Source organism: Littorina saxatilis, linkage group LG12 (assembly GCF_037325665.1).
Source record: "Littorina saxatilis isolate snail1 linkage group LG12, US_GU_Lsax_2.0, whole genome shotgun sequence".
Lineage (NCBI taxonomy): Eukaryota > Metazoa > Mollusca > Gastropoda > Littorinimorpha > Littorinidae > Littorina > Littorina saxatilis.
This window is the reverse complement of record NC_090256.1, coordinates 34,579,081-34,592,298: the sequence shown is the minus strand read 5'-3', so window position 1 is coordinate 34,592,298 and position 13,218 is coordinate 34,579,081. Positions and strand designations below refer to the sequence as shown.

The 13,218-nt window shown below is 41.7% G+C and overlaps 1 protein-coding gene across 1 annotated transcript; it reads right to left on the bottom strand.

The window, feature by feature from the left end:
* Window positions 1-385: 385 nt before the first annotated feature.
* On the bottom strand, window positions 386-3,714 carry LOC138983071 (uncharacterized). The gene has a single exon (XM_070356477.1). The coding sequence runs from the start codon at window positions 3,712-3,714 to the stop codon at window positions 820-822; it is 2,895 nt and encodes a 964-aa protein (XP_070212578.1). The 3' UTR covers window positions 386-819.
* Window positions 3,715-13,218: the final 9,504 nt, after the last annotated feature.

Here is a 13,218-nt window from a genome sequence, read left to right as displayed (position 1 = left end):
AATCACTGAAAGCCTAGAAGGCCAAAGTCAATAATCACCCCAAAAATATAAGACACGTGACTTCCTCCTCCAATAGACATCATTATTAGGAATGAGGAGGAAGCACAATGACTCTAAACTTTGGTTTCCTTCTACAATACAATTTACCATTATAATGATTTCCTTTTAAACACTATGATGAACACTATTTACAACAACACAAAGACGAGACAAAACAGTACAACTGGTAACTAATGTAGGTTCCCTGTCCCCTGCCACCGGCCCAATTCACCTTCAGCAAAACTAACAAAAGTCTATCCAACTAGACCAAGAAATATAGCTTACCTCACACAGGCCAATGAATAATCATCGCGTACACACTTTACGCAACCGACTTTAACAAAGTCAACCAGTAGACGTACATTACTACTGAAAAATAAACCTCGAACTCAAACGACAATTCACAACGCGAACTTCGAAGCCGTTCGAAAACATCTTGTCTCGGCCGAGACAGAAAAAAGAATGCTTATGAATTTTACGGTCAGCTACAAGGTAACCAGTGAACTCTACAAATAGCGCGCAGCCTACCGTGAACGTCCCGTGCAATGCGTGCAAAGCGTGCAAGGCGTGGAATTACTGAGCTAAGCTCAGATACAGGTCTTCCCACCTTGACACAGGTACCTGTCAGCAACGCCCGACCAAGGAACCCTATATATATATACAACTGTCCGCGACAATGCCCCCCAAGTTAAGCATAGACATCCGTCTACACGGCAAAAGATCCCTCTTCAACGCATGCCCGGCTGAGGTAGTCGGCTCCCACGTTGCGACTACCGGGAATCACACGATATATCTGCGGGTAGCGCAGTGGTTGGTGATCACACCTACGGCGTCCACTGCGGTTTGTCTGTCTCTGTACAGCTTGAGAAGATTGGCGTGGTACAGCTTCTCACGCCCATAGATCCGAATCCTGTAGTCTGACTCGCCCTTCTTCTCCAGAACGTTGAACGGTCCCTGCCAACACAACTGCAGTTTGTTCTTCTTCTGCGGCAGCAGCAACAAAACCTTGTCTCCAGGCTGGAACTGTCTTCGAACTGTCTTCCGGTTGAACACCTTCGCGTGTTTCTGTGCAGCAGCTGACAAATTCTGACGCGCCAGTTTGCAGGTTTCCTCAATCCGGTTCCTCAAGTCAACCACATACTCAGAAGTCGTGCGAACTTGCTCATCGACTTGCTCTTCCGTCCATAGGTTGCGAAGAACAGACATGGGTCCTCGCACTGTCCTGCCGTATAGAAGCTCAAAGGGAGAGAATCCAAGACTCTCCTGTGGAACTTCACGATAAGCGAAGAGGAGTGCAGGAATGTAGCGATCCCACTGCTTCGGTTTCTCTTGAGCAAGCTTGCGTAGCATGGTCTTGAGAGTTCCGTTGTATCGTTCCACCAATCCGTTTCCTTGCGCATGATACGGAGTAGTCGCTAAACCCTTGATGGCCAGCAAACGCTCCACCTCTTTCATCACCTCGGACATGAACTGAGTACCACGGTCTGTCAAAATCTCTGAGGGAATTCCTACTCGAGTCCAGACTGCCCACATCGCTTCTGCAACCTTCACAGCCTCAATCGACTTCAATGGAATGGCTTCCGGGTACCGAGTAGCGTAGTCCACAAACACCAAGATGTACCGGTTACCAGACTCAGAAGCAGGGATGATGGGACCCACCAGATCGATCGCCACACGCTCGAACGGCGTATCGATGAGAGGCATCTTACCTAACGGTACCTTCTGTGGCTTATGAGAAACCTTCTGACACTGATCACAAGACAACACAAAGCGACGTATGTCTGCGCACATACCTGGCCAAAAGAACTGCTGCCAAACTCGATCACGTGTCCTCTGAACACCCATGTGACCTCCCATAGGCGGTTCATGAGCCAACTTGATAACACCTAACCTCAACTGCTGGGGAACAACAACCTGAGTATAGACGCTACCACCACCGCGATACTCACGGTACAGAATCTTCTTCTTCCAGACAAACCCAACTTCACCGGAGTGACCAGACGTTCTGACGTCCCGGCGATCTGCTGCCTCACGACAACTCTTCAAAGTCGAATCATTCCGCTGAAGGTCATGCAACTGCTCAGGCGTGACTGCTTCTAGACCCGGAGCAGCAACATGCAACAAAGTCGGCCTCTTTCCTTCAGCGGCAGCCTGAGCACGAGTGACAACTGAAACAACCTTGGAAACAGCGTACACCGGTAGAACATTCGAATCACCCAGCCGGGCGTGATTACCTACAATGAAGTCAGCAACAGGTGTATCCATGACGATAGCCTCAACCTCACCAGTGTAGAAAGGGCAATCAACCTGAACCTTAATCACAGGATATCGCCTCTTGATGTCTTTCTCAGCCATAGAAACCTCAAGATCCTGTCCTGTGAACTGAGACCTTGAAACTAATGAACTCTTCACGACACAAACCTGAGATCCAGTATCACGCAACCCCTCCACTGCAATACCATCCACTACCACCAGGCATCTCGGGTCGTAGTCTTGCTGGCTACAGGGAGTACACAAAGTAGGTACACTGACGGGCGGTAAAGACTTCTCAGGACCACTATTCACCGCTCCAGTCGACTTGCTCTTCTTGGGACAATCTCTAGCCAGGTGTTTGGGGGATTCACAGATGTAACACTTCCTACCGGATGTACCAAATGAGATATCTCCACTTTTCTTCTTTTCACCAGCGTCAGCCTTTCCACCCTGATCACGATCATGCTGAAAAAACTTCTTGCTATCACGGTGTGCTTCAAAGTGAATCTCAGCAGACTTAACTGCTTCGGCTAACGTCTGAGGTTTTCTCTCCTTAACGTACGCGGCCATGTCCGCGCTCAGGGTCTGCAAGAACTGTTCAAGCAAAACCAACTGTTTCAGTTCTGTGATCTCGGAAAGCTCATGCCACTTAGTCAAATTCTCTTCAATGCGAGCACCGAACTGTCTGAACGTTTCATGTTCCTTTCTCTTGCAGGTTCTGAGACGACGGCGGTAAGTTTCTGCTGTGAGCTGATAGCGGCCTAACAACGCGACCTTCAAACCATCATAGTCGTCTGCGCTATCATCATCAAGAGTGTTGTACACTTCTACAGCCCTACCCGACAACCTAGTCGAGACCCTAGTTGCCCATGTATTTCTCTTCCACTTGTACAAGGTAGCGACTCTCTCAAACCTTTTCAACCAAGTAGCTATGTCTTCTTTGCTCTCATCAAACATCGGTATGGAAGGCCGAAAACCACGAAGGTCACTAGACTCTTCTTCACCTGAGGAATCTCCATCATTATCAGCCCTATCCCTACTTCCTTTCTTCACCCTCTTACTTTCAGACTCTCTCTGCAGGAGGTGCATACGAAGGTCATGCTCTTCTCTTTCCTGCCTTTGTTTTTCTTCAAACATCTGAGTACGTTCATATGCGGCTTTCTCATCAGTCTCTCGCTGAGCTTGAACATACTTAATTCTCTCATCAGTCTCTCGACGCGCTACTTCTAGCTTGTCCTGATAAGCTTTCCTTTCCAGCTCTAGTTTCTCCTTCTCTAGCTCTAGTCTAGCCTGTTCCGCATCTTCACGGGTCATTCGCTCGGCAATAAACTCAGGAATACTGGTAGATTTAACACCTAGCTCCTCAGCAAGTGAACGCCATCTAGCAATCCTATCCGAACCACTTTCTGTCCTAGACGCCATGATAGCACTATCATCCAGAACACGACCAGAACGAAGTTCCATAAACAAGAACAAAACTAGCAAATGGGTAGCCAAAACATGAAAAATCAAAATAAGGCACGGCTGACTGGCAACAAGGACAGGAAACCCACAAGGCCTGATGATAACCCTCGGGCCCCTCCAACCACCCACAGTTACCAGACAACAACAAAAGCTAACTAAAGTACATCAGTGCCAAGTGTATGGGAAGTGTGGCCAACGACAAAAAATGAAGTGAATTCCTTGAATTCAAAGAGGATTTATCCTGGCAAGCTCGCCATTGTCGCGTGCATGCATGCTTGCATGTTTTACTTTTCAAAAACTTTGGCCACACCACACAGCACTCACAGAACACCGATGTAAATAAATGAGAATATTTAATAGTTTCCAGTAGGGTGACAGATGGGGGTGACGATGGATGGGATGATGGAAAAGTTAATACGAATACATGAAGATGAACATGATGAGCATGAAAAAGTAAACAACAGTCAAATAATGTCAACAAACAACATACCCGAGACGATCAGGGTAGTCAGTATACAGAACGTACGTCTTAAAGGCCCTCCTCATACCATAAATGATATCTATCGTTGAAAGAAAGTACTTAGCTACTAGTTAGATGATCAGGGTGGGTGGGTGCGCCCTCAGGTCGACACCTGCGTCTCTGTCGCGGGGGTGAGAGATTCAGCCCGGTTGAGAGCTGTACGGCACGCGGCACACATGCTGCAGCGACGGCGCCGGTCCGATGTTGCTGCTCAACAGCAGCGTGGTTGTGCCACTGTGACGATACGAAATAGCTGCTCAAAACAGCGTAGTGATGCCACGGCGATGATCCAAAGTGGCTGCTCAAACAGCAGCGTGGTGGTGACACGGCGATGGTCCAAAGTTGCTGCTCAAACAGCAGCGTGGTGGTGACATGGCGATGATCCAAAGTTGCTGCTCAAACAGCAGCGTGGTGGTGCTTCCTCAATGCTGAGAAGCTAAGGTTCGCACATCCCGGTCCGTTCTGTCCTTGACAGTAATCACTGAAAGCCTAGAAGGCCAAAGTCAATAATCACCCCAAAAATATAAGACACGTGACTTCCTCCTCCAATAGACATCATTATTAGGGATGAGGAGGAAGCACAATGACTCTAAACTTTGGTTTCCTTCTACAATACAATTTAGCATTATAATGATTTCCTTTTAGACACTATGATGAACACTATTTACAACAACACAAAGACGAGACAAAACAGTACAACTGGTAACTAATGTAGGTTCCCTGTCCCCTGCCACCGGCCCAATTCACCTTCAGCAAAACTGACAAAAGTCTATCCAACTAGACCAAGAAATATAGCTTACCTCACACAGGCCAATGAATATCATCGCGTACACACTTTACGCAACCGACTTTAACAAAGTCAACCAGTAGACGTACATTACTACTGAAAAATAAACCTCGAACTCAAACGACAATTCACAACGCGAACTTCGAAGCCGTTCGAAAACATCTTGTCTCGGCCGAGACAGAAAAAAGAATGCTTATGAATTTTACGGTCAGCTACAAGGTAACCAGTGAACTCTACAAATAGCGCGCAGCCTACCGTGAACGTCCCGTGCAATGCGTGCAAAGCGTGCAAGGCGTGGAATTACTGAGCTAAGCTCAGATACAGGTCTTCCCACCTTGACACAGGTACCTGTCAGCAACGCCCGACCAAGGAACCTTATATATACATACAACTGTCCGCGACAATGACCACGTTTTAGTTTATTGTGTGTCAAGTTGAAAGGTTCTATGAGCAAACTTTGTGACTGCTATTTTTGTCTTTTTATAAGAACGACTTAAAAAAAATAGTTGCCAATATATTATTTAAACTTCTTTTTCTTCTTCTTGTCGATCACTATTATTTAAACAATGACCACCACTTTACTTTGGAGGCCTTTCAGCATACAAAATAAGGTGTTTGTGCATTGTTATAAGGATGCATAGTCAGATTTATCTGAGATTGCACTGTTTCTTGGTTTATGTCTTGTTTATTCCCTTTTCATTTTGCCTTCTTCTGATGGTCTTGTGGGTTTGTTTCTTTGAATATATTTTGTTTTTATTCCAAACATTGATAGCGTCATGTATGCCTATCCATTCCATCTACTGTGTCCCATAGGTTATTTCTCACAAATGTGTTTATCGGATTGTTGAGCGTTGTTTTATCATGCAAATTTGCTAGTGCTGTCAGACTTTGTGTGTAAACTGCACTGTTTCACTGTTGTTTTCTTGTCATGCATTTATCAATTTTACAATCTGCAGCTGGAATAGTTTGTCACACGTTCAGTGATGGTATTGTCTGTTTCGTGTTTTATTTCAACTTCAGAACTGTTCTCTACCACATTTTTTGGTGCCTGCACATGGCTTTTGTTGTTGGAATGTTCTTTGTTAAAGACTCCATGTATCCAATCATTTTGATGATTGTTGCTGTCAAGTTTTCTTCAGGGAGGTATGTGCTTTCTTTAGCTTGCGAAGTTTAAAAGTGAATTATAAACTTCATGGTGGACAGCAAGAGGAGCTGTAAAGGACTGTATACTATGTGTGACAGAAGCTACACAAGGCGTTGCAAGAGTTTGAACAGTTGTTATGCTGAGGTGCTGCAAGCAGTAGTGTTTCTGTCACTTGGTTTTCTTTGAATTTTTTGTTTATTGATGTATTTACTGATGTGGTTTTGAAGTAATGGCACAGTTCACTCTATGTTTTTTCCCCTGTTCTGCTGTCTTCTTAAAGTACTGGGAGATTTTGTCTGCTGGCTTTTAAAAAGAGAAGATTTTGTAGTTTCTTATATGAAGGAGGTGAAATGATCTCTCTTAAGCTGTTGTGTCGATGGGACAGAATCGGAGAAACATGTACTCAAACAGAATAATTGACAAATAGTATATTGACAGTTAATAATTGAGAATGTTCCTCTGTAGCAGTTTTCTGCACGTCTGTTTTGTTATTCTTGTTGTGATATGTACTGACAAACTACCTGAGGCTTATTGTGCTGGGGGGGGGGGGACAAATAATCCACATGACTCGACCACATGTTTGAGACACACCCCTAGCTAGTGATTGGCCTGTGGATTGTTTGTCTCAATGCAAGTTTCCAGTACAAAGGAGCGTGAGTGTTCAGTGCTGTCTAGCGGATGCACGTCATACCGAGACCAAAAGTGCTACCACTCTTATGCTCACTTATAGCTACAAGTTGACTTGTACGTGTTAGGCCGTTGGTTTGTTTTGTTTGCGACCTGGCCGGGGTTCGAACTAGGCCGTTGGTGGCTGTTGGTGCAGCAAAGCATTTCCACAAACAAATCGTGCTGGCCACCGTTTGGCCGTCTGGGGACATGCACAGTTAAGGCAAGGCTATTCACTCTTTCACAACCCATACAAACCTGACAGTTATTTTTTCGGAACTTGTCTATTTGCTGTGGCATCATATGAGTGTAAAATGGAAAAATGTGCTGCTTTGGCTACAAAGGAAGTTAGTGTAGCAGTAGACTGTTTTTCTGAAAATATATGAATCACAATAGCAGTCTGTTTCATTGGCTGAAGTGTTCTTCAGTAAGCATGGTCATGAACACTGTGCTAGGTTACAATCCAGGAGTTTGTTTTGAAAGTTACAGGTCACAGAGAGAAGATATATAAAGCCTCACTTCTTTTTGTTAATTTAATTCTGTATTGCCTTTGGTAGTCTTCATCTTTGTGAGCATACAATTCATGATATATAATAACAGTGTTGGCAAGAATCTCTCATGATGTAGTACAGGTAACCGAGTTAGCAAGAATCTCATGCATTGGCTATTTTTGTATTCTACCATTTGAAGTATAAAGTTCCGGAAAAGAAATCATCAACCATTGAGACGTTACTACCAGCTGACATTTTGTTTGACACATTTTTTTCTTTAAATAAAATATAACATGATACTACATCAGTTAGTTGGAATCGATTCTGTTGCTCAGCATTTGATTTTGTAATTGCAGAAGCCCAGTTTAATGTGCTTCACAAAGTTTTGACTTGCAAAGATGGCTACACCAGTCCCTGGTTTATTTAGCTGGTTGAAGTATTATATGACTTGAATTGATCAGTACAGAATGGTGAGGAAATTGAGACACTTTCAGTTATTATTTTAAGAGGGAAAGAATTATACAGAGTGAACTATGGGGCATTGCGCATCTGTTAAAACACTTCCAAAACTCATTCATTTGGTTTTTGCCAGACAGGTTCCACTGTACTGTCTAAACTGGTGAGGAAGAATAGTTGGAGGTTGTGTGTGTTCCAAACATTTTCTGTGCAGTTTGGTCCAGACTGGTTCTGTGCAACTACGGTTGGTGGCTTTCCTCAACCAATTAGTTCTTTATTTTTAGATTATTAAAACAGAAAAAAACACTTGTTCACATTTTTGTTCAGACAGGTTCCGACCCAACATTGGTACTATTTATTTGTTAGGCAGCTGCATTCAAATCTGTCCTATACATGCAGCTCCTGGTGGATTGTACAGACTGGTTCTGATCTGATATAACTGGCATTTTTTTCTGGCACTAAGTTGCTTGCAGTTGAATTTACCCTATCAGCTTCTGATAGGTTTTTTTCCCAGACTGGTTCTGATCTTATATTTCTGGCGTTTATCTCCCAGGAAGTTCACTTGCTTGCGTTCAAATTTTGTTTAAATGATTCCCTAACAACAACAAAAAATCAAATTTTTATTCTCCCAGACTGGTTCTGATCTGATGTTGCTGACATATATGTCTGGCAAGATGTTTCTTGCCTTTGAATCTTATCCTACACAACTTCTGGAAGTGTTTTGTAACCTGGTTCTGTGCAGAAATTGATGGTATACCTCGGTCAGTACGTTCAGTAAATCCTTATCTGTTGTAAGCACCTATTGAACAATTTTATGCAGACTGGTTCTGTGCTGAATTTGCTTGCACTCTGGTGCCAGGCATTTGAATGTGTTCACTTCAATTCTTCTTCTTCTTCTGCGTTCAATGTTATTCACTTCAATATTTTTAACAGTTTTTGTGAGATTTTAGCTCAGGCTAGTTATACACTGACGCTACTGGCATTCTTCAGCCAGAAAGTTGTATGTGTTCAGATCTACTTTAAAATACAAGCAGCTTCTGTAGATTTCGTTCAGACTGGTTCTGTGCTGAAGCTGCTTAACTTAATTTGTCTCAAGAAGACAGAAAGCGCGCGGGTCGTGAGAAAATTTGGTAAAGTTAGCCAAACAGAAAATAACACATGAGAAAATCTGTTAAGGTTTACCAAACAGAAGATTACTCATGAGAAATCTGTTGAAGTTTGCCAAGCGAAATGTAACTTGAAATGGTTCTACATGTTGTCACACTCATAAGATGCCTGTGTCATTTTTTAGTGTTTTGAGAAAAACGTTTTAGGTTTCTGAACAAACTGCCTATTTTATTTTAGTGATAATTTGCAAACTGCCTATCTCGAACAGTTGACAGCGGAATAAGCGAAAGTTAAAGGGCTGGCAGCAACGTTTTCAATCAGCACAACTGCATAACAACCCAAAAAGCTTTTGCACGCCATACAATTGTTCATGTATGATAGCGGCGGCCTCTGCTGAAAGTGCCTAACTCAGAAACGAGAACGGCAGTTTTGCTTACGTAACCGTGACAATGGTTTCCGATGGTCTGAGAGTTTGTACTCTCTAACACAATCATGATAGGTACCCTCCCAGTAGCTTCCCCTGTAGTATCGGTGCAGAAATGCCCAACACTGAGTTAGATATTTTTCTTGTGAGCGTGACGATGTAACGGATTGGGGATTGCATGCAGTGGGCGGGCTCACTGTAGTGTTAGAAAAACAAAACCACTGTAAAAGCAACAATTTCAATGATTTAAGTGTGCATGATTATGTCACCAGTATCTTGTAGGTACAGTGTACCTTGTGTTTATGATGGTATCTTATAATCGTATCTGTTTCACAGCAATAACATCCCTTTTTTCAATTCTTCAAGCTTTACATTCACTAAGCCTCCTGGTAAAAAAAACCTCCTGCAGTGTATATTTAAATTTTTTCACTCCATCACTGTGCTTACATGGTTATATTAATATCTCTTTCAGCTTTACTTTTCTCTTTCACGCAGTTCTTGACATTTACACAGGATGTTTAAAATAAAAGGTGGTGGCTAGATGTATGGAAGTTTCTGTCCGACTATTTTTTTTAAATGTTCTGGTTCATATTTTTGCACAGTATGTATCTGAGTATAATGAACATTGTCCACTGTCAACACTGAATTTGTCCACGGACATATTTGTCCCTTCGTGCACCTTGTACTGTATTATGTATTTGTTCAGGCTGTTGTCTTTTAACTCAGATGGCCGAAGCAGACACTGCTGAAGTTGACATTGTTTTTTGTTTTTAACTAGTTGTAAGATTTTTTTTTTCTCCATGTGGCATAGTTGGGTCCCATGGAGGTCATTTTTCAAATACGTATACATACTGTGTGAATACTGAGAACTTTGCTTGTTTTACTTATTTAATGTTTGGAGCATTGTATTACTCCTAGTGGTCAGTAGTATTGTTGAAGATTAACCTTTGAGTGTTTCTCTTGTGTACTTACAATACTGTTTTTATTTATGTTCTCATAACTCATAACTCATAACATTTTATTGATCCAACAAAGGAAATTAAATTGGTCATCAGCACATATAGGTCATTAATTAATAATTATAAAAGAATAAGAGAAGAAAAATTATAAAACCCATGATAACAAAAAAATATCTAAAGTAATATATGTACAACTACAATACCCTTTTTACTTGCACACTTGACACACCGACTCACCAACACACATGCATACATACCTACATACATACCTACATACATACATACATACATACATACATACATACATACATACATACATACATTCCATGTTCAGGCAGTATTGTTGCTTTAAATCTATAAAGATATTGTCCGAAATTGTGTCATTATTTTTGCAGGTGAGAATTTGTTTCACTAAAATATTACATTTGCAGACATGTTGATTTTTTACATTTAGTCAAGTTTTGACGAAATGTTTTAACATAGAGGGGTAATCGAGACGAGGGTCGTGGTGAATGTGTGTGTGTGTGTGTCTGTGTCTGTGTCTGTGTCTGTGCGCGTGTGTGTGTGTAGAGCGATTCAGAGTAAACTACTGGACCGATCTTTATGAAATTTGACATGAGAGTTCCTGGGTATGATATCCCCAGACGTTTTTTTCATTTTTTCGATAAATGTCTTTGATGACGTCATATCCGGCTTTTTGTAAAAGTTGAGGCGGCACTGTCACACCCTCATTTTTTAATCAAATTGATTGAAATTTTTGTAAAGCAATCTTCGACGAAGGCCGGACTTCGGTATTGCATTTCAGCTTGGTGGCTTAAAAATTAATTAATGACTTTGGTCATTAAAAATCTTAAAATTGTAATTAAAATTATTTTTTTATAAAACGATCCAAAACTACGTTTATCTTATTCTTCATCATTTTCTGATTCAAAAAACATATAAATATGTTATATTCGGATTAAAAACAAGCTCTGAAAATTAAAAATATAAAAATTATGTTTAAAATTAAATGTCCAAAATCGATTTAAAAAACAATTTCATCTTATTCCTTGTCCGTTCCTGATTCCAAAAACAAATAGATATGATATGTTTGGATTAAAAACACGTTCAGAAAGTTAAAAAGAATAGAGATATAGAAAAGCGTGCTATCCTCCTCAGCGCAACCGCTACCGCGCTTTTCTGGATTGTTAATTTCACTGCTTTTGCCACGAGCGGTGGACAGACGATGCTACGAGTGTACGGTCTTGCGGAAAAAATGCAATGCGTTCAGTTTCATTCTGTAGGGCAGGGATGTAGCTCAGTCGGTAGCGCGCTGGATTTGTATCCAGTTGGCCGCTGTCAGCGTGAGTTCGTCCCCACGTTCGGCGAGAGATTTATTTCTCAGAGTCAACTTTGTGTGCAGACTCTCCTCGGTGTCCGAACACCCCCGTGTGTACACGCAAGCACAAGACCAAGTGCGCACGAAAAAGATCCTGTAATCCATGTCAGAGTTCGATGGGTTATAGAAACACGAAAATACCCAGCATGCTTCCTCCGAAAACGGCGTATGGCTGCCTAAATGGCGGGGTAAAAAACGGTCATACACGTAAAATTCCACTCGTGCAAAAAACACGAGTGTACGTGGGAGTTTCAGCCCACGAACGCAGAAGAAGAAGAAAGTTTCATTCTGTGAGTTCGACTGAGCTTGACTAAATGTTGTGTTTTCGCCTTGTGTGACTTGTTTCTATTTTTTCCCCCCAACACATTTTGTGAAAGGTCCTTTGTCAAAAATCAGAACAATCACATATCACATTTGAAAGCTGTAAAAGTGTGAAGTAAGTGTGTTGCTTGTCATTTTTTGAGAACATTAATTTTTAGGTAATACCAAGACCTGGAAATACTTACACTAACCCTGAAGTTTTGTTTTCATGTGATTTAACTTCCATTTGGTATAAGTGGAACACCAAACACAATTGTTTTGCAAGGAAGTGTCGTTAAATTCCATACATTTTGGAATCCTGTTGACATCAGTGAAATATTTTTAAAGAAACTGACAGGGTTCTGTTTTCTGCTGTTTCAAGTCTTTAATGAGGCACAAGGCATTTATGATACCGTATAGTGAAAGCATGTTTGTTGTGACGTCTTTGAATAATGGGTGGTTCTGGTGAGGTTATGCCCCCTCTTTCTTTCGGCTGGTAACTGGCGCCACCTTGCTGCAAGATCACACGAGAAAGGAAAAAAACCCTTGCATTGGTCCCAAATAGCATATCGGTTTGGTAACAGTTTGTGTGTAAGTCGTGCATTTTATACGGTAAACAGACAATGGTCAGTTCTGGTGAGGTTATGCCCCTTCTTTCTTTCGGCTGGTAACTGGCGCCACCGCACGGCAAGATCACAGGAGTTGTCTCGTGTTATCACACCTGAAGCGCTCATTATGCAGTCATTGTGAAAATGAATCGGGTCAGTTTGAAAACTTCACAGCTGCTCTCACCCATCAGGAGTCTTGATTACTGCAACACAAATTCTGAAGCTTCTAGCGTTATTAGTACAAAAAAATATATACAAAAAGTGTTCATTTTGTGTGCTAGTGTTATTTCAAGCCATAGGCAAGATTGTCTTACTGTTCTAGCGAGTAGAAACATTTAATTGGTGCAGTGACCCCTTCAAACACTTGTGAAGTAACTTATGTGTATATTGCCCCCTTTGCTAATTTAGTCTATCAATGTTTTTCAACTCTTTGCACCTGTAGACCTACTTATGTGTTCATAGCATGTGTTTTCTGTACAATGGCTGGTCCTTTGAACATTTTCAGTGTTTTAATTCTTGTTTCGTTATAAATACATAAGGTTTTGCTTGTTTTTCAAAACGATATGATTGTGATGTGATGATCTGTTTTGTACAGTTCATGTGGTGATGTTTTATTGTGATA